Source organism: Lepus europaeus, chromosome 11 (assembly GCF_033115175.1).
Source record: "Lepus europaeus isolate LE1 chromosome 11, mLepTim1.pri, whole genome shotgun sequence".
Taxonomy (NCBI): Eukaryota; Metazoa; Chordata; class Mammalia; order Lagomorpha; family Leporidae; genus Lepus; species Lepus europaeus.
The window spans coordinates 113,906,677-113,927,198 of NC_084837.1; the positions used below are offsets into that span (position 1 = coordinate 113,906,677).

Sequence of the window (20,522 nt, forward strand, 5' to 3'; positions counted from 1 at the left end):
TGACAGCACAGTCCCGGGAGCTGCTTCCACCTGGCTCCCCAGCCCCGCAGGCCGAGAGCCCCCAGGAGAGGAGGGAGGAGGGGTCCGGGCCAGATGCCCCCTCCCTCTAGGGCGTGGGCAAGGAGGGCGGGGCCCCGGCTCTGCTGAGCGGGGAGCAGGCTGTTCCTGTGGATGATGGACGGTGGTCAGCGAGGGGCAGGGGCCGTCATGCTACCCCTGGGGTCCCTGCACCTCACCAGCGGGCGGGGTTGGCGTGTTGGTTCACGTGGAGACTCCCAGCCTATTGAGGCTGCAATGAACTGGCATTTTGAAAACACTTTGTTCTTGAGAACAATTTTTAGAGGTTTTTTTTAGTGGGGGGGGGGGATGGAGATTAGGGAGGGGCCTTGGGGGCAGGGAGCACACTCCTGTCACTGCCTGCAGAGGACAGAGGCCCTAGGTGAACCGGTGTCGGCCACAATGACTACACGCCAACCAGAGTGGTTTTCTCCTTCCAGCATGCCCAGGTCCCAGCGTTCCAGGGCGGCGGCGGAGGTACTGGGAGGTGGCAGGTCTGGAGCGCCGAGCCACGTTCTGCCGGGGAGCCAGGTGTGAGGCTGACCGACTGCTGCCTGCTCCAGCCAAGGGGCTGTTTTCTAGGAGCTCCTGGGACAAGCTGAGGTGTCAGGAGGCCCCGGGGCCGTCAGACTCCGGAGCAGGGGGCCCCCGGCCCAGCTCAGCCGGCGGCACAGGCCTGGTCCTGGACGGAGGCTCTGACGCTGGGCCTCCGTCCACCCCACAGTGCCCCCAGCTCCCAGTGGGTCTGCTGAGACCATGTCCTGCCCTTTCCAAGGGCCTGGGACCAGGACACACAACCACACTTACAGTGCACCTGCTGTGTGTGTGCGCTCAGCCGCTGGGTCCCCCTCTCCTTTTGCAGAGAGGATGGGGGTGTCTAGGGACGCAGGGTGGGCGTCTTTCTCGGGGCACCCAGCTCTCCCAGCTCCAGGATGATGGGCGGGGCCTTGGTGACTCCGGAGCGGGTGGCCCAGCGGGAGCTGTGGTTCTATCACATGGACCTTCGGGTGCCCCAGCCAGAGTGAGGCACTCCCCGGTCCCCCCTCCAAGGGTCTCCAGGCTGCGGTGAGTGGTCACATCCTCAATCCTGCTGGCTCTGGGGACAGAATGGCCATGGTTCTCATCTATTCTCCCTTCACCTCCCCCTCCTCTTTTCCCACCCCTCCCTCGGGCCTCCCTCCTCCCTGCACTTCCCTGGGATCCCGCTGGGAGAGATGTGGCTGCAGGCTGCACTGTGGCCAGCAGAGGGCACCAAAGCCTCTCCACACATGGCGCAGGCCTGGTCCTGCGGGGAAGCTGGGCCGGGGCTGGGGCAGAGCTGTGTGGCCGCCCCTTCCTCCACTCCTCCGTCCTCAGCTCTGGCCCGCGCACACGCCCCGCTGTGTGTGGTGTGTGGTGGTTGTAGGCCGGTGGTGCTGTGGGTGTTATGTGTTTGTGGTGTGTGTCGTGTTGTGTCTGGTAGTGTACTGTGTTTGTGTGCATCACGCGTGTTGTGTGTGACACATTGTGCATGGTAGCATTTGTGCGTGCTGAGTTGTATGCTGTGTTTGTGTGGTAGTGTGTGTAGCGTGTGATCGGTGCCTCCTCACACGGGGCCCCAAGAAGGGCACAGAACAGAGAGGAGACATAATGCGAACCCGCAGCCAGACTGGGTTCGTTCAGAGAAAACACACCCGCAGAGGTCGACCACGCTCACAGCCCCAGTGGGCTGGGCCCTTTATATCTTAGGTGGGCTGGGGTGGGGGTGAGTGGCCCCATACTGGTTCTTCAGGTTTGGCCCCTGGCGTCCACACCTGGGGGGGTGCGGGGGTGGGGTGGGGACAACACAGGAGGTGAGACTGGACTGGTCTGAGAGACGCAGGGGCGGCCAGAACCCAGCAGGGCTGTGGCTGCTGTCCTGTCCGTCAGCCCTGACTCTGAGCATAGATAACCAGGAGATGGGGCGCCGGTTTCTTTCTGGCTACTTCCTGCTGACACGGGGCGTAGACGTGGGGCGAGGGTCTACACCCAGCAGTCTTGTGTTGTTCCCGCGTGACACTTGTGACATAGCCATCATTCGTTCCTGCAAGGACCTTTGGGATAAGCTAATCACACGTGGCAGAAAGAGGAGCGCTGTGGCTATGCGGATAAAAGGAGATCCTAGAGACACTGCCCATGGTGGGGAAGATGGCCGACATGAGGACAGAGCGGGAAACAGGAAGACAGGAGTCCTGCTGTGTGCCCGGTGGCCACAGGAAAGGACGTTCCCGTTCCTTAGTGTGTGCGTGCTGGCCAGGGGCTGTGGGATGGCGCTAGCCTGGCCGCGTCTAGTCCTGGGCTCATTTCCCCCTCTGCTTATGGAAACCCTGGCTGCTGTCAGAGGCTGGGCGAGGCCTGAGGCTGAGTTCTCCCAGCCGAGCAGGGGCGGAGCAGGGACCGGGATCCAGCCCCGGTTCCAGCGGGCGGCCTCCGAGGGGCGGCAGCACCAGCCCACAGAGCCCGCCTGCATTCGAGGTTTCGGGTGCACGGCCACCCAGACTCTAACTGCCTGGAGCACACGCATCTAACAAGCAGATGAGACTCCCAGGGTCCGAAACTAAGGACAGAGTCATTACTAGAGGACCTGAGACAGGCGCTGTCCAGGCCGGGAGGGGCAAACAGACACCGACAGGAGGGGCTTCAACATCAAGTGCGCACCCAGGCCGGCCAGGTATCGGTGAGGTCAGGCCTGTCTGTCTCCTCCCATGGGTACTGGATCATCATAAGGCAGGCGTGAACCTCCTGAGGGAAGGCACCCGTCGGCTTCCGGGACGTAGCTGGCCGGGGGGCAGAGCTGGCCGGCGCAGGAGGTGTGTATCACATAGGCGGCATCTCTAACAGCAAATTCACGGCTTTCCCGAGCGCAGGCTGACTTCCTGGTGGGCGTGGCTACTTTGGAAGCTGGGCCGAGGGAGGGGCTTTTTCAGCTTGGAGCCAACAAGGGCTGCAGTTCTGACGCAGGTGTAGCTCCGTGGCCGGTGGCCTGGCTCTTGGCAGAGAGACAGCTGCTTGCCCAATGCCCCGACTCCCCACATCAAAAACAGGTGCCACGGCCGGCACTGCGGCTCAATAGGCTAATCCTCCGCTTTGCGGCGCCGGCACACCGGGTTCTAGTCCCGGTCGGGGCACCGATCCTGTCCCGGTTGCCCCTCTTCCAGGCCAGCTCTCTACTGTGGCCAGGGAGTGCAGTGGAGGATGGCCCAGGTCCTTGGGCCCTGCACCCGCATGGGAGACCAGGAGAAGCACCTGGCTCCTGCCATCGGATCAGCGCGGTGCGCCAGCTGCAATGCGCCAGCCGCGGCGGCCATTGGAGGGTGAACCAATGGCAAAGGAAGACCTTTCTCTCTGTCTCTCTCTCTCACTGTCCACTCTGCCTGTCAAAAAAAAAATTAAAAAAAAAAAAAAACAGGTGCCCTTGGGGGTGGACTGGCCTTGTGGGGTCTCCTGGATGGCAGGTCACGCGTAAAGCAGCCATTAATTGGCTGCCACCTATCCCCACGTCGCTCCTCTTTCTCCTGGTCTCTGTTACGGTGGGACACAGAGGAAGCCTTTAGCAACGTCAGCCAAGGGGGCGCTAGTGCCGTCCCTGATCTTTGGTGGCCTGAGCTAGAAATCTGTGGTCTCAGGCACGTTATGACAATAGCCTTCCTGTGAGATAAGACGCCCATGAGGAGAGCGATGTAAGATCAAACATGCAGACCAGCTTACCCAAAGTGTTTTATGTAAGGTCTAAAGATCCAACTGTACATGCTGACGGAGAGTCCTACAGCCTGGAGTCAGCCCTGCATCTTAGAGGACAGAGGAGAAATGAGGAAGCGAGCCCGGCTTCCCAGGTTGCTGTCAAGTGTGTCCTTGTCCATCAGTATGTGTGTTCTGTGTTGCTTTGTGGTACTGTGCTCTAGGTAGATTGTGTTGTATGTGTTGCGTGTGGTAGTGTGTTGTATGTGCTCTATGTGACACGTGTCGCGCGCACGCGAGAGAGAGATGGCGGGGAGGAGCCCACGTGTCTGCCGCCTGGCCCACATGGGACAGACACAGAGAGGGGCTTCCTGCAGGAGACACCTGTGGGTACCACAGGCTGTGGGGGGGAGAAGAGGGCTCACCAAGGGGCACCTTCCAGGCCAGGGCGCCCCCTGCACCCACACCCTTGTTCTGCGGGTCCTTCTGAGTGCGGGGGCTGGGCCCTGCAGCCTGACCCCAGTGTCCGGGCAGCTGGGACAGCCACTCCTCGGGGCCCTGCCTGCAGCTGCCCGCTGCTGTGCACCCTGGGAGGCCAAGTGCTTGGGGCCCTGGCGCCCACGTGGGAGACCTGGGTGCTGTTCCGGGCTCCCGGCTGCCCCCAGCGGATGGGAGCTTCTCTCCTGTTCTCAGAACACCAGCTGCAGTTGCCGACGCTGCGCGGGGAACCCTCTCTCCACAGCCGTGTGCAGAATCAGGAGAACTTGTGGACAGCTTTGTCCGCACACCACAGAGAGGGCCCGGGGCTGCCGCTGGGGTCCCTGGCGTGAGGGCCGTGCCCACTGCAGCCAGGAAGAGCCGCTGAGCCGCCCTCCCGCCCTCTGTGTTCCGGGCCTCCCTCAGCAGGCGGATTTAAGACGGGAAAATTAAAAACTCGAGGGAGCCTAGGGAGGAAATTCCTTTCAGAAACAATCCAATCAGCTAGCATTTAATTGCCTGAATATGTTTCACCTAACTCGGAACCGCTCGCCCAGCGAGTCACTGCACAGTGCACTGTTGGAAGCAGCAGGATTTAGCGCCGTCCGAGGCCCGCAACTTCCGGTGGCTCCCGGCTACCTCGGGGGCGTCGCAGGCGGCTGGGCCCGGGCTTGCTCGGCCGCACCCCTCCGCCTCTGCCTTGTCTCACTCTCGGTCTCTGATCGCCGTTGCTTTGCTCTCCGGGGCAGTCGTGAAATAGAGGTCGTGGGGAAGGGGGTGCGGGCACTGTGGAGGGGGCCCGGGGTGCAGGTGACGGTGAGCGACCCCGGATGGTCCAAGAGTGAGGTGCCAGGCTCACGGATGAGCCCTGGTCTTGCAGGCATGAGCGGGTTCGTGCTGTTGGTTCTGTTCTTCCACGAGGCCTGTGCCCAAGGGTGAGGGTGACGGCATCCCCGGGAACGTGTGCGGAAGTGGGGAAGGGGCGGTCAGGGGGTCTGCGTGGAACGGGCCTCAGAGTGTCCCACCAGGGGATGCTCGCAGGGTGTGAATCCCCCTGGCACTCCAGCCACACCCACACGTGGGCCTGCGTGGTGCCCTGGGCCTCAGCGGGGAAGGGGCCGAAGGCAGAGGAGAGAGCTGGGGCGGGGAGGAAGAGGCAGAGACCCTACAGGGAACCTTGCAGAAGTGCGGAGCTGTTGGGAGCTCGCTGGGGCCGGGCGGCTGTGTATAGGGAGCTGGTTGTGGCGTGGCCCAGGGGGGCAGCAGGTGGCCCCCAGCCCGCCTGGCTCGGCCTGCAGGGCTCCTGGCTGACGCTCGCGCATCTGTCTTTCTCCTCGGGAGCCGTGGCTCACAGCCTGAGCCAGTTTATCTGTCAGGCTGGATGCAGACCCCACCGTGGGTGTCCAGGGGGAGGGTGGGGGCATGCAGCCTGGGGCGCAGGGGCAATGCAGGGTCAGGTGCACGCCGCAGGTTGGAGGAGTGCCCAGCGGGGGCGCCAGTGAGCAGGGCACGGAGGCTGTCCCTGTGCGGCCAGGGTCGGGGAGGGCTGGCCAAGGGCCTGCAGGGAGGAGGTGAGGCAGAAAGGCACAGGAACAGACGCCCGGGGCCTCCAAGGGGAGCCGGCCCTGCCCACACTGTGACTTCAGCCCCTGGGCCCCCGGTCTCTAGACGTGGAAGACAGGAGGGGATGATGTTTTAATGCCACCAGTATGCGGTGAGGAGCTCCCGCAGCCAGGGAATCTGAGGCCCCTGGGACAGAGACGCCGTGCTGCCCGCAGGCGGGGGTCCACGTGGGGAGAGCCTGCGGGAGCCAGGGGCCCAGGGGTGGACGAGCAGCTGACCTGCCCAGCAGGTGCACCTGGTTCCTAGGAGGCTCTGGGGCTGTGCTGGCCCCATAGAGCCGCCCCACATGGAGGAGAGAGCCCTCCACCTTCCCACCAGCCACTGCATGGGGCTTCCCAGTGCCTGGGACGGGGCCTTGGACTGGCCAAGGGCAGTTCACGGGGGGGGGGGGGGGGGGGACTGGGCTGTTAGCCCTCTGCAGGCTACGCGCTCCCTGGCTGCCGTGTGTGTGTGTGTGTGTATACATGTGTGGATTTCTGAGACAAGAAAGGGGTGTGGGCCCCACTGTAGCTGCCAAAGATGCCTGGGGGGGTGTCCCCATGGCTCCCCAGGTCCCAAGCTTCCCCCTAGGAAATCACAGCCCGAGTGGAAGGCTCAGGGCCTCTGAGAGCCGTGAACGCCAACAGATCCCTGGTCCCCCGCCCCCTTCCAGCCTCGAAGCTGCTCCGGCCGGCCAGCCGGTGCCTCCCCTGCAGCCCCTTCGCCCCGCCCGGTCTCTCCCAACAGGTGCCTCTGCCGCCAGGGCCCGCCTGGTCGGCCCTCCTGCGCCGCGCTTGCGAGCGGGGCGCGCCCTCTGCAGGACGTCAGGTGCAGTGCAGGCTCCTCCTCCCGCAGCCTAGGGGTAGAGCCCCGGGCGCCCCTGGCTCGGGCAGTATCTTCCCCCGGGCTGCAGCTCTTGGAGTGCGGTTTGCTGCATTGACCTTAAAACCACCACCCGATCCTGCCAGCCTCTCCCCGAAGCCGGGTGCCCAGCACTGAACTCGAGCCAAGGCTGGGGACAGCTGCCCCTTGGCCTGAGAGCTGACCCTTCCCTGACAGCCAGGCCTGGCTGAGGGGCAGAGGCCTCGCGTGGGGGCTGCCTTGTTTCCATAATAGTCGCATATATTTGCATCTCATTAGCTCGGACCACAGCAGCCGTGTGGGGGAGATCCCTGCAGGCCTCTGAATTCTCTAAGGAGGCTCTCTAATGTGCCCAGTGGGAGGGTTCCAAGGTGGGGAGGTGGGCTCTGGGGGCCTGGGGAGAGGGCAGGTGGTGCACAGCGGAGTGCCTGCTCCCTGGTGTGGCCACCTGTGCCCTCACTGCTGTGAGATGTGGTGAGTCCCTCCCCTTCCCCGGGGCCTTAGACCCCTGCTCCGTGGGCGACGGGGTCCTACTCAGCCTGGGGACTCCTCCCAGACCAGACTTCGGCATCACGGGGGAGCTCTGTGCAAACACCAGCGCCCTGGCCCAGCTCCCGGGGGCGACCGAGGGGCCTGGCGGCACTGGGCCTTGGTTGGTTTGCACAGCTCCGCTGTGACCAGTGAGCCTTGGCCTGCAAGCTGCTGCCCACCCCCGCCTCCCCCCGCCCCTGCCATGGGCCCCACCCCCACCCCAAGGCCTGGCGGGACCATTTGGAACTCAGGCTTTCCTTGGAGGTCTCAGACAGGAGCCTGCTGCCTCCAGGGTGGACAGCGCTGGCCCGAGCTGGACGCTCCCTTCCACCCGCTCGCACTCGCTCTACCCCGTCTTGCTGCCACTGGGGCTCGGCAGGGGGGTGAGCCCTGTCCAGCTGCAGCTGGCCTCCCCTCCAGGGCCCCTCCCGGCCCCAGAAGTCTCAGCCCACCCACAGAGCTGGGGGCCTGCCCTGAGGAGGACCAGTGGGAGTCGCCAGTGGGCCGTGCTGGGGATGCTGGATGCCAGGAGCAGGGAACGAGGTGCACGTGGCGGGTGGTGGTGGCATGGCTGTGCAGTGGGTAAAGCTGCCGCCTACCATATCAACAGCTAATATGGGGGCCGGTTTGTGTCCCGGCTGCTCCACTTCTGCTCCAGCTCCCTCCTAATGGCCTGGGAAAGCAGTGGAAGATGGCCCAAGTGCTTGGGCCCCTGCACCCATGTGGGAGAGCCAGAAGAAGCTTCTGGCTCCTGGCTTCTACCTGGCTCTGCCTTGGCTATTGTGGCCATTATGGGTTTGAACCGGCAGATGGAACCCCACCCCCCCGCCAGTAACTCTGCCATTTGAACAAACACATCTTAAAAAACAAAAGAAACCCCCTGGCCTAAGAATAAGGTGCTGCCCCGTGTGTGTAAGTGGACACAGCCTACTCGGGCGACAGTCCCGGTCATGGGCAAACCGACGAGGCTGGGATCTCAGGGCCTCCTCCCCCACGTCTCTCAGTGGACGTCACTGGATGACAAGGACTCTGGGCTCTGAGCGAGGGGACTCATGCCGGCTTCAGGTCACTCCCAGCGGTGTGGCTGGGGTGGGAGCCTGGCCCCTCTGATGTCACTTCTTCCCTGGCTCGCAGCGGGGGGACACGCGTGCGTGCACGTGCGTGTACATGTGTGTGTGTGTGTGTGCTGAGCAGCTGTGGGCACGAGCCATCCCAAGCCCTCTGCAGGGTCAGCCTGCATGTCCACCCATAGCACGCCCCTCCGGCAGCCGGGCAGCAGCTTGGGGCTGTGCCAGAGCCTGGGGAGACGGGCAGGTGGGAAGTGCCCCAGCCCCAGGGAGGGTGAAGATGCTGGCTTGGAGAGATCGTGAGTGTGGCAGGCACAGTTCAGTCCCGGGACGGGGCCGTGGGCTGAGAGCAGAAGCTGCCATTATGGAGGAGACTTGGAAATGGGGGGGGGGATGACCTGCTGACCAGGGGTTTGGGCTGTGCCCCTCCACAGAGCAGGGGGCAGCTCTAGGGGGACAATTGGTGCACTGGGAGTTGGGGGATCAGTGGGCGGGGCGTGGGGAGCCAGCCCCTCCTCTGGGGACCTGGGTCCCAGTGTGCATGAGTCCCAGGATGGCCTCCCCGGGAGTCTGGAAGGCCCCTAGGCACTTGCTCCCAGACAGGCACGTGCTGTAGCCCTGGAGCTCGGCGGGAGACGAGCTGCTGACCTCACAGCTGTGCTCCAGCCTCTGCCCGCCCCCAGCCCCTCAGCCTCCTGAGGGTCCTGCTCACCCGTCTCTCCCTCTCGTTCCACCCTCTCTCAGCCCTCACGTCACAAACCGCCACTCCGGGGGGCTTCTGTCCGGCTGTATTAAATACTCCCCCACCCCGCGCCCCATCGGCTGGGTCCTCTTCCTCGTGTCCCAGGAAGTGCCTCCGTCTGTCCTGGGGGCGCCCGTCCTCTGTGGACCCCAGCATCCTCAGAGAAGGAAGTCCTTCAACGGCTGGGGAACCTGGGCAAGAGAAGGGCTCCAGCAGGGGACAGACACCGGCCCGAGGCTCTCACTCCTCACCCCCTGGCCGGCCAGCAGCCAGCGATCTCCCGTGAGCCACTGCGGTGCAGGCAGGGGTGGAGGGGTAAGGGCCAGGTCTCGGGAAGTGCAGCCTGCCCAGGAGCCACTTGCACACAGCGGGGAGATCACACAGACCACCTTCCACAGGGTGGTGGCTGGGAGCCTGTGTCGGAAGTTGGGTGCACCTGCTGTGGGCTGGCTGGGGAGGTCAGGGAAGGCTTCTCAGAGGAGGAGCAGGAGGAAGAGGAAGGGGAGGAGGGGGGGAAGAGGAGGAGGGGAGGAGGAAGAGGAAGGGGAGGAGGGGGAAGGGGAGGGGGGAAGAGGAGGGGAGGAGGGGGAAGGGAGGAGACCTCCCTGGGCAACTCACGTCCTCCTGGATGAGCTCAGCGTAAACCATGCAGGCAGCCGAGATTAGCTCGTCGGCGTCCAGGTCCACGAGGCTGTTGCAGGCCTGGGCGGGAGAGGAGGGGACGGAGGCGAGTGAGGTCCACGCGCCCTCCTGTGCGCTCGGCAGCGGGCGGCCTCCAGGGCGTCCGTGTTCCGGGCAGGGCAAAGGTGGCCTGGGCTCCGGGGAGGCCTGGGTTCCACCCTGCGAGTGTCTCGAGGCTTCTAGGAGGACTTGGGGTGCCACTGGGGGCCACTGAAGACACCAAGGTGCTTTTCGGAGGTGTTGGAAGACGCTAAGCGTCCCCCACGGGAGGGTCCCAGGGCCGAGAGGTCAGACAGCCCCGGACCTGGGCTTCCCCGTGCCTCGGCGTGGGCGTGTGGGGAGGCTTGCACATGCGTGCTGTGTGGCCCGTGCTGGCCCCGCCAGGGCTGGGGGGGCACTCACCAGGAGGATGTCGGCCCCGCCCATGCTGTTCAGCAGCACCTGCTCTCGCACCATCTGCAGCATGCTGTAGGCCACCAGCACCTGGAAGTTCCTGCAGGGCTTCCCTGCCAGCAGCACCTGCAGGCACCTGTCTCAGCCTGGGCCCTGCGGCCGCAGACGGCGGGTACCCTGGGTGTGGAGAGCTATCCCCTGGCCCGTGCAGTGGCCCTCACTGCTCATCCATCCATCCATCACCCACCCACCCACCCATCCATCCGTCCATCACCCATCCACCCACCCACCCACTCACCCACTCACCCATCCGTCCATCAACCATCCACCCACCCACCCACTCACCCATCCGTCCAGTCCATCACCCATCCACCCACCCACTCACCCACCCATCCATCCGTCCATCACTTATCCATCCACCCCCCAGTCATTCAGGCAGGCAGGTGTGCGTTGGCTACTAGGGACCCAGACGGAGGGATGGGGCAGGTAGGAGCAGGACATAGAGGGACTGGGAAGCCGCCTGGAACCTTGGAGTGGAGATTTGGCAAAGCAAGGGCTGCTGGGAATTTAGCGATTCAGGACAGCACCAAGGCCTGAGGGTGGCCATGGTCTTGGGCTTGGAGACCAGAGGCCCAGTGGGTGAGGGTCGACGCGTGGGACACAGGGTGCTAGGTTAGCGCTGCGCTGGGTCGGGCAGGGGGCGAGCCGTGGTGCCGTGGTGCCGTGGGGACGGGCGGCGGGCCGCTGACTGCCCTGCAGGGCGCCCAGCCCGGGGGCCTTTGCAGGGACGAACCGACTGATAAACTGAGGTTCCGGCTGCTCCCGCCAGGGGGAGCAGGGTGGCCGGCCGAGCGAGAGCCGAGCTCCGGAGCTGCGTCCCGCCCAAGCCGGGGAGGATGGGAGAAGCCCGCCCCTGGACGGAGGGGCCTGTCCCGCGGGCCTCACCTCCCAGAGCCTCCAGACGTCGTCGAAGGACTTGAAGGCGCGCTGGAAGCAGAGGCAGAACCAGGGGAAGAGGGACTGCACGGCCCCGGCGCCCTTCCCCTCTGCGGGGAGGGAGGCAGAGGCCAGGGTCAGCGGAGGCCGAGTGTCGGCTCCCCTGTCCAGACGCACCCTGCTGCCCCGCTGCCCCCGCCCCCCGGAGGCGCGGGCGGCACTGACTCAGGTGCTCGGCGTACACGGGGTCCAGGAAGCCGATCAGCGCGCTCAGCATGTCCAGGTTCCGGCCGACCCCGACACTGATGACACAGCTGTGCTCCTGCGAAGGCCGGGCACCGGGTCCCCGCTCAGGCGCCAGCCCTGCACCCCCCGGCTCCCTCCCTGGCCCCAGGCCCCGGGCCCCACGTGTCTGTGCATGGCTGCGTGTGCGTGTGTGCACGGGGCTCTGTCTGTGACGCCGTGACCCCAGGGTGCACCCCGGGGGCTTCACAGACCTCACAGAAAGTGAGGGAGGGGCTGCCATGGAAAATGGAATTTAAAAATCGGTTTATTGTGGTGCAAGAAGTATTTTGTAATCAGTGCACAGCCATTGGCCATGGACTTTTTCAAGACCCCTGTGCGCATGATTTCAAATACTTCTTACACCCTAATAAATGCTGCTTTGAAAATACGGTGTTTAAAATGTTTAGTTGTCTGTTTTGTTTATTGGAAAATCAGAGAGAGAGAGAGAGAGCGCTTCTCCACCTGCTGGTTCACTCCCCTAATAACCACCATAGTCAGGGCTGGGCCAGGCTGAAGCTGGAAGCCGGGAACTCCATCCAGGTCTCCCATGTGGGTGGCAGGGCCAAGTACTTGAGCCATCATGGCTACCTCCCAGGGTGCAAGTCAGCAGGGAGCCAGACTGGGAGCAGAGGAGCCGGGACTCAAACTCCAGGATTCCGATGTGGGATGCCGGCATCCCGAGCGGCATCGTAACCACTTGGCCAAGTACTCACCCCGAGACTTCTCATTCCATTCCCATGAGCTTTATGAAGCACTCTCACGTGTGTGCATCTCTGGGTGCTTGTGTAGGTGTGTGTGTGAGGGTGTGTGAGGGTGTGTGCGTGTGAGGGTGTGTGCATGTGAGGGTGTGCATGTGATGGTGTGTGTCTATGTGTGTGCATGTGAGGGTGTGCATGCATGTGAGGGTGTGTATGCGTGTGTGGTGTGTGCATGTGAGGGTGTGCATGTGAGGGTGTGTGTGCGTGTGTGGGTGTGCATGTGAGGGTGTGTGTGCATGTGAGGGTGTGTGAGGGTGTGTGTGTATGTGAGGGTGTGTGTCCGTGTGTGTGCGTGTGAGGGTGTGTGCGTGTGAGGGTGTGAGGGTGTGTGCGTTTGTGTGTATGTGAGGGTGTGTGTGCATGTGAGGGTGTGAGCGTATGAGGGTGTGTGTGCATGTGAGGGTGTGTGTGCGTGTGAGGGTGTGTGCGTGTGAGGGTGTGAGCATGTGAGGGTGTGTGCGTTTGTGTGCATGTGAGGGTGTGTGTATGTGAGGGTGTGAGCGTGTGAGGGTGTGTGTGTATGTGTGCATGTGAGGGTGTGTGAGGGTGTGTGTATGTGTGCATGTGAGGGTGTGTGTGCATGTGAGGGTATGTGAGGGTGTGTGTGCGTGTGAGGGTGTGTGTCCGTGTGTGTGCATGTGAGGGTGTGTGTCCGTGTGTGTGTGAGGGTGTGTGTGCGTGTGAGGGTGTGTGTGCATGTGAGGGTGTGTGTGGCCGGGGCGCAGAGATGTCTCTCACGTGGCTCCCGATCATGAAAGCTCAGTTATCCCATGCACACCCTTTGGCCCGAGCCAATCAGGACAGGGAAAGGTGCAGCAAGAACATTTGGTGAAGACAGAGGGGTGAGGGGGGCTCTTGGCAGCCTCTGGGAGGTCATGAGGAAAGGCTGTCCAGGGAGGTTGCTCCAGGCAGCAGCGCCATCAAGCCCCCCAACCTGGGTGCCCCGTGGCCCCATGCGCTTGAAGCGCTGGCCCCATGACAGGAGCAGTGAGCGGCAGTTGCAGGGAGGAGGCCCTGAGTGCCAGGCGGGGTCACTGGATTTCCTTCCGGGGGCCCTGGGAGCGTGGCTGGGGAGGGGTGTTGGCAGCCGGTGCCACCGCAGCCTGGCCAGCGGCCCCCCACCCTCTTCCCGACCCAGGCCTGCTTCCTTCTTGGCACGCATCCCCTGGGCTTGGCGCTGCCCTCGCAGGTTGCTCTGTGGCTGCTTGGCGGCTGCAGGGAGTGGCTGGGGCTGCCCGGGGAGGATGGGAGGGTCCCTGAGCCCAGGGCCCCTGCTCACCGTCTTCTGCAGGAAGAATTGGAACAGCCAGAACGCCTCGTGGTCGTGCTCCACCATCAACTGGAAGAGCATGGCCATCTCGTGGAAGCCCCGCTGGTACTCTGTGGGGGCAGGCTGGTCAGGGGCACCTCGTGCAGGGGCTCCCCTGGCCGCGGGCACTCTGTGGGGGCAGGCTGGTCAGGGGGCACCTTCTGTCAGCAGGAGGGGCCAGGCAGTGCAGGGGCCGACCTGGCCGCTGGTCCACCTGGCCGCTGGCTCACCTACCTGTTGGCTCACCTGGACGCTGGCCCACCTGGCTACTGGCTCAGCTGGATGCTGGCCCACCTGCCTACTGGCTCAGCTGGATGCTGGCTCACCTGCCTACTGGCTCAGCTGGATGCTGGCTCACCTGGCTGCTGGCTCACTCACCTGTTGGCTCACCGCTGGCTCACCTGGCTGATGGCTCACCTAGCCGCTGGCTCACCTGGCTGCTGGCCCACCTGGCTGCTGGCTCACCTGGCTGCTGGCCCACCTGGCCTCTGGCTCACCTGGCTGCTGGCTCACTCACCTGTTGGCTCACCTGGCTGCTGGCTCACCTGGCTGCTGGCTCACCTGGCTGCTGGCCCACCTGGCCTCTGGCTCACCTGGCTGCTGGCTCACTCACCTGTTGGCTCACCGCTGGCTCACCTGGCTGATGGCTCACCTAGCCGCTGGCTCACCTGGCTGCTGGCCCACCTGGCTGCTGGCTCACCTGGCTGCTGGCCCACCTGGCCTCTGGCTCACCTGGCTGCTGGCTCACTCACCTGTTGGCTCACCTGGCTGCTGGCTCACCTGGCTGCTGGCCCACCTGGCCTCTGGCTCACCTGGCTGCTGGCTCACTCACCTGTTGGCTCACCTGGCTGCTGGCTCACTCACCTGTTGGCTCACCTGGCTGCTGGCTCACCTGCCTGATGGCTCACCTGGCCACTGGCTCACTCACCTGTTGGCACACCTGTGCTGGCCCACCTGGCCTCTGGCTCATCTGGCTGCTGGCCCACCTGCCTGCTGGCTCACTTGGCCACTGGCCCACCTGGCTGCTGGCCCACCCGCCCACTGGCTCACCTGCCTGGGTGTTGCAGACGTAGCCCAGCAGCAGGACCTTCTCCAGTCTCTTCTTGTCCACGAGGACGTTCCCCAGGGGGTCTTTGTCGTAGAGCTTCTTGATGTCGTACGCTGGGTTGGGAGTGAGAGACAGGCAGGCAGCCCCGGGTCACCGCAGCAGAGGGGCTGTGGCTGAGTGGGTCCCCTCCTCCTGGGGGGGCAGGCCTGGGGCCGGGGCTGGGACAGGCACACCGGCTCCCCCAGGCTCAGCCCCTCTCCACCCCCAAGCTGTGTCTCTTTGCACCCCCTAAATCTTTCCCTTAGCCAGGAATGCCCACCTCCCTGTCCAACTCAAACCCAGCCGAGTTCAAGGTCGTGTAGGGAGGAAGATGAGGGAGCAAGAGCAGCAGGTGGCCGGGGGACCCCACAGGGAGGCCCTGGTGGGTGGATTAGCCCAGGCTGGGCTGGCACGATTCAGGCCCACACCAAGACAACTTCCTTGGACATGTGCAGGAGGGGGCGGGGGCAGGGTGGCGCCGAGGCCTCCCCCTGCCCCTAGCCCCTGCCTCCCCCCTGCATGACCCCTCCACCTCTGCTCACCGATGGTATTCTGAGTGGGAGCAGGGTGGCGCCGAGGCCTCCCCCTTGCCTGCTGCCCCCCACCCCTCTGCTTACCAATGGTATTCTGAGTGGGAGCAGGGTGGCGCCAAGGCCTCCCCCTGCCTCCCCCTGCTGCCCCCCCACCTCTGCTCACTGATGGTATTCCGAGTGGGGCGGGGTGACGCCGAGGCCTTCCCCTGCCTCCCCCTGCTGCCCCCCCACCTCTGCTCACTGATGGTATTCCGAGTGGGGCGGGGTGACGCCGAGGCCTCCCCCTGCCTCCCCCTGCCTGCCCTCCCACCTCTGCTCACCGATGGTATTCTGAGTGGGAGCAGGGTGGCGCCGAGGCCTCCCCCTTGCCTGCTGCCCCCCACCCCTCTGCTTACCAATGGTATTCTGAGTGGGAGCAGGGTGGCGCCAAGGCCTCCCCCTGCCTCCCCCTGTTGTCCCCCCACCTCTGCTCACTGATGGTATTCTGAGTGGGAGCGGGGTGGCACCGAGGCCTCCCCCTGCCTCCCCCTGCTGCCCCCCCACCTCTGCTCACTGATGGTATTCCGAGTGAGGGCGGGGTGACGCCGAGGCCTCCCCCTGCCTCCCCCTGCCTGCCCTCCCACCTCTGCTCACCGATGGTATTCTGAGTGGGGGCGGGGTGGCACCGAGGCCTCCCCCTGCCTCCCCCTGCTGCCCCCCCACTTCTGCTCACCGATGGTATTCTGAGTGGGGGCGGGGTGGCACCGAGGCCTCCCCTGCCTCCCCCTGCGTCCCCCTGCCTGCCCTCCCACCTCTGCTCACCGATGGTATTCTGAGTGGGGGCGGGGTGGCACCGAGGCCTCCCCCTGCCTCCCCCTGCTGCCCCCCCACCTCTGCTCACCAATGGTATTCCGAGTGGGGGCGGGGTGGCACCGAGGCCTCCCCCTGCCTCCCCCTGCTGCCCCCCACCTCTGCTCACCGATGGTATTCCGAGTGGGGGCGGGGTAGTGCCGAGGCCTCCCCTGCCTCCCCCTGCGTCCCCCTGCCTGCCCGCCCGCCGCTGCTCACCGATGGTATTCCGAGTCTCTACGAAGTTCCGGTGCAGATTTTCCAACAGAGGCTGGAGCCTCTCGTACACCTGGCACAAGGCCTCGTAGTTTTTCCTGTGAGGACAGAACGCAGGCCGGACAAGTCGGGGAGCCCTGGAGCAGCGGCCACGTGCCAGGCCGTGCCCGCCCCACTGGCTGCCCCCGCCCGCACACACAGCCCCGTGCCCCGGCCCCAGGGTTTGCTAACCGGGTCTGTCCCCGGGGCCCGGCCTCGGGGATGCCCCGTGCCCTTCTTCAGACTCAGTGCCCTTGTCTGGAGAGTGGGCTTCACCCTGCACCTGCGGCTCAGAAGCCACGCCCTGGGGGAGGCGGAGTTCTGTGCTGTCCTCCTGCGCTGCATGGCGCCCTCCAGAAACCCAGCGCATGCCTGGGACTGCGGCCTTAGTGGGAAACGGGGTCGTGGCAGGGCGGTTGAGATGAGACCCTCTGGGGGCCGGCGCTGTGTGTGGGGTGGGCTGCAGCCACAGCCAAGGAGCGCCAGGGCCGCCAGGAGCAGGACGCTGCCGGGGGAGGGCAGGGGGTCCTCGCCGGAGCGTCAGGAAGGACGTGGGAGAATGAGCCCTGGAGCCTGCGTCGCCCGGCTCCTCGTGGGCTGAATGGGCGGCGGCTACAGCCAGGGCGGCTGAGCGCCCCGGCCCGGCTCACGGCCCTGCTGCTCGGGGTTGTTCCCTGGCTGGCCCTGCTGTGTGCACCTTTCCCACTCGCTGGCTCCCAGGCCCACACCTCTGATGGGGAGGAATCCACAGTGGGCCCTCTGGTGACAGAGGTCTGGAGAGGGTGGAGGTGGGGGTGGGGGGGCTCAGCCCCGACTGCTGCAGCCTGGGCGGGAGGAGGCGGGCTCCAATCTCCCACTGCCCACGCCCGCCGTGGGAGAGGTGCAAACCACGGGTCCTAAAGTCCCGTCCCTCCCCCGGGCACTGCCTTTGCCTCACTCGCACTTCCCGATCCAGCCGCCCCAGCCCCCAGTGAGATTCACACGGCTCCCATTTGACTGGGAGACGAGACAGCGGGAGGAGACTTCCTGGGCAAGTGTACACACGGCTAAATATGAAGCCAGCTCCCCAGGCCAAGGCTGTCCAAGTTCAAAGCCTGTGTGTGTGCGTGTGTGTTAGCTACTGAACACAGTGCTTTGTTGCCCTGGAGTCCACCTGGGAGGGCTGCCTGGAGGAAGTACCCTGTCCCATCCAGGCCTGGAAGGAAAGGCTGGGTTTGTGCCTGGCAGGTGGTGGGGGAGGCCATGTGGGTGGAGCGGAAAGTGCCAGCCAAGGGTGGGAGGTGTGCAAATGCAGGCGGGGTGCTCGCTGGGCAGGCCGCAGAGCCAAGAAGAAAAAGCACCAGCAGGAACCGGCTGTACATGCTGTGCGCAGGGCCAGGGTCAGGAGCTCCCTGAGGGGTGGGGAAGGGGGAGGGGTTCGCGTGGGGAGGGCAGCACCTGCCCCCCTCCAGGGGCCCCTACCTCCTCGTGCTGTCCACCGTGAGCCGCTCGTCCTGGGAGCTCTGCCACAAGTAGTAGCCCGTGAGAAACTTCCACGCCTCCGTCCTCACGAAGGGGTGCAGGCCCTGGCATGGGGGGCAGCGGGTCAGGAGGTGGGGCCCCGCCCGGCCCCTGTCCATCCATGCCCTCCGGGCCCGGGGCACCGCCACACGGGGCGGCGCGGGGTGACCGTACCCTCTCCAGGATGTTAACGCAAATGAAGTCCCGGGACTTGGCCAAGTGGCCGTTCTCATCGAAGAAGCTGTCCCATTCGGTCTTGTCGATGGGCGGCTTCCTCTTCACCTGTGAGGACAGGAAGGTGGGGCTTCGGAGTGAAGCTCCGGGGCTGGGCCCGCGGCTGCAGATCCGTCCTGCAAATTCCCGGCAGAGGCCCTGGCGCATGCTCGGCAGAGTCCCGACGAAGACCGGGGACACTCAGGCCAGCTGTGTGTCCAGACCCCTGCAGGGCTCTGGGCGCCATCTGCAGTTTCCTGGGGCCCAGGAATCGGCGTGGCGTCCACACACCCAGGGGATGCCACCTGCTGCAGGTTCAGACATAGCGCCCCTGGCTAGGAAGAGCGACCTGGCTGGGGTCTGCCGCCTCCTAGCCGGGCGCCTGCAAGAAGGCTCGGCACCTCCGGGCTGCAGTGTCCCGGTTTATTCGAGGAGGGTGCAGCATTGTGCATGACGGGTTTGTGAAGACGATGCATGGCACACGCCGAGGGACAGCTTGCTTTCTTGTTATTGGCTTCTGTAGGCTCAGAGCCGTGGAGAAAGATACACAGGAGATAATCCAGGCCCGGAGATCACGTGGAACAAAGCACGTGAGAGCTCAAGGAGAGGCGCCCACTGAGCCCTTGTGTATCACTCTCTTAATCACTAGGATGAATCTGACTTGAGGTTGGCCAGGCTCATGATAGGTCTTAGGATTTTAAAGAGATACTGCGTGGATCTGAGTCACTGGGTCTGGATCCACCTGCTCACGCTAGCATTACTGCCACCTGGTGGCAGCATACCGAAATTGCTGGCAGAAAGCATCTGCAAGGCCATTGAGTTCTGGCTTGCAGGGGAGGTAAAAGAGGGCTCTGGTGTCCCGGTCCTGATGTTGGTTGGCACGGATGGGAAGACAGGTGCAGCACCCACCCCAGCCCCTTTCCCGCCCAGCAGGCAGGGCCTGGAGGCCCCCAGAGCCGAGCGGGGCACTCACTAGGATGAAGGAAGCCGAGCGCCGGGCGGAGAGGCTGTTTTCTGGGGAGAGAGTGGTCATGGTCCCTGCAGGGTGTCTGTGAAGCAGCCTCCGGCCAGAGCCCACGTGGAGCCCTGGAGACGCTTAATTAGCGGGGACACTCCGTGCAAGGGGATGGGCTTTCTTCCCAAGAGGAACGGGGCCTCTCTGACCTCCCCCAGGGCACAGAGCCAGTCAGCTGCGCATCACAGGGCCCCCGGAGCCGTCGTCACAATGGCCCCGGAACACAAGAATGTGGTGTGAGACACACCTGGGAGCCACAGGCGCTAACCCCACTGGTCTCCCAGGGGTGGGATGTGCAACGGAGGGTGGGTCCTGAGGCTGTGGGGGTCTGTGTGGGCGGGGCGGGTCACGGTGGGCTTCTCCAGCTCCTCCTCCAAGCCCCTTTAGCCGCTGACTCTGCCAGACCAGAACCCAAACCTGGAGGAGCTGCAGAACCCCAGCTGCAGGCTCCTCGGCGGCCACTTTCAAAGCTGCAGCTCCGGGGTTGTGGGCTGGGGGGCCGGGGATGGGCTCTGGCTGTGGCTCCTCGGTGGGTTCGGGGTTTGATCCAGGCTCGGAGACCAGGTGTACTTATCGCTGAGCCCCGTCCCGGAATGGGAGACGTCCCCGTCACCTGGGTGGGAGGACAAGTGAGGGCCTCTCTCTTCTCTCTCTTCCTCCTGGATGGCGTGATGGGGCACGCCCACCTCCACCCCATGCCTGCCTGTGGCAGGTGCTCAGAGGCTGTGCCTCCTCTTGGCTCCGCCCTGCACGTCTCCACCTGAAGTGCGGCCCAGACTGCGATGTAGCCTTCCTCACTGGGAGCTGTTGTAATTAGAGGAGCCCAGATGGAATCAGGAGCTGGGGTTGGCATTTGAACTTGGACCTGAAATCCCCCGCCCAGCCACAGAGGCCCCAGCCCTGGAAGGGGAGCCCAGCCAGCCCCTGGCTCTCACGGCCGCGCCGTCAGGATGTGTCAGCATCCACCACACTGCAGATAACTGGGAATTCGCAGCAGTCTGTCCCTGGGAGGGGAGGGGGATCCCGCACGGCTTCTGGCGTGAACTTGGGAGAAGGTCAGCTCCGGGCCTGCCTCTGCCCTCTGCGTGGCCGTCCCGGGAATCGCCCGGCCGGTTCAGGGAGGCTCTCGGAGCAGCCACGTGGAGACGCGGTGCCCCCACCCCACACTGAGGGCTTGATGCGCACCCCTGCCACGCACGGATTCCTGCAAGAGATTACATGTGCCGTTTCTAAAAAATAATACATCACATAAAGTTTTAAAAAACCGAGTCCTTTAAAAAATTTATTTGAAAGGCAGAGAGAGAGAAAAAAAGAGAGAGGTCTTCCATCCAGTGGTTCACACTCCTCAGATGGCCACAATGGCCAGGGCTGGGCCAGGCCAAAACCCGGAGATTCTTCCAGGTCTCCCATGTGGGTGCAGGGGCCCAAGGACCTGGGCCATCCTCCACTGCTTTCCCAGGCCACAGCAGAGAGCTGGATCGGAAGAGGAGCAGCCGGCGCCACAGGCAGCCACTTTAGCTGCTGCGACCTCACAACGCCAGCCCCCAGAATCCCAGGTCTTTAAATACTGTTCTTGGGCTTTGCACTAAAGATGTTATGGGGTGGGGGAAGCCCCTGTCCCGCGGGTAGTGAGGGGGGAGGGGAGGGCAGCCGAGCAGGATGCCAGGGGGGGCGCTCACCCTCAGACACGGGGTGA

At 64.5% G+C, this 20,522-nt stretch overlaps 1 protein-coding gene across 1 annotated transcript; it reads right to left on the reverse strand.

Annotated features, from left to right (window-relative positions):
• Positions 1 to 9,085: 9,085 nt before the first annotated feature.
• TBC1D21 (TBC1 domain family member 21) lies at positions 9,086 to 18,844 on the reverse strand. The gene is made up of 11 exons (XM_062204879.1): positions 18,785 to 18,844; positions 17,773 to 17,880; positions 17,560 to 17,663; positions 16,063 to 16,157; positions 14,446 to 14,556; positions 13,366 to 13,466; positions 11,269 to 11,365; positions 11,053 to 11,153; positions 10,117 to 10,233; positions 9,652 to 9,735; positions 9,086 to 9,224 (listed from the first exon to the last, which is right to left on the reverse strand). The coding sequence occupies exons 1-11, from the start codon at positions 18,842 to 18,844 to the stop codon at positions 9,192 to 9,194; spliced, it is 1,011 nt and encodes a 336-aa protein (XP_062060863.1). The 3' UTR covers positions 9,086 to 9,191.
• Positions 18,845 to 20,522: the final 1,678 nt, after the last annotated feature.

Excerpts from the sequence above, each read along its gene's own strand:
- TBC1D21 (XM_062204879.1), bottom strand. The coding sequence starts at position 18,844 with ATGACCACTCTCTCCCCAGAAAACAGCCTCTCCGCCCGGCGCTCGGCT. Across the intron at positions 14,557-16,062 it reads AGAGACTCGGAATACCATCG|CGTACGACATCAAGAAGCTC; the intron begins GTGAGCAGCGGC and ends CTCCCAACCCAG. Across the intron at positions 11,154-11,268 it reads CGTGTACGCCGAGCACCTGA|AGGGGAAGGGCGCCGGGGCC; the intron begins GTCAGTGCCGCC and ends CCCTCCCCGCAG.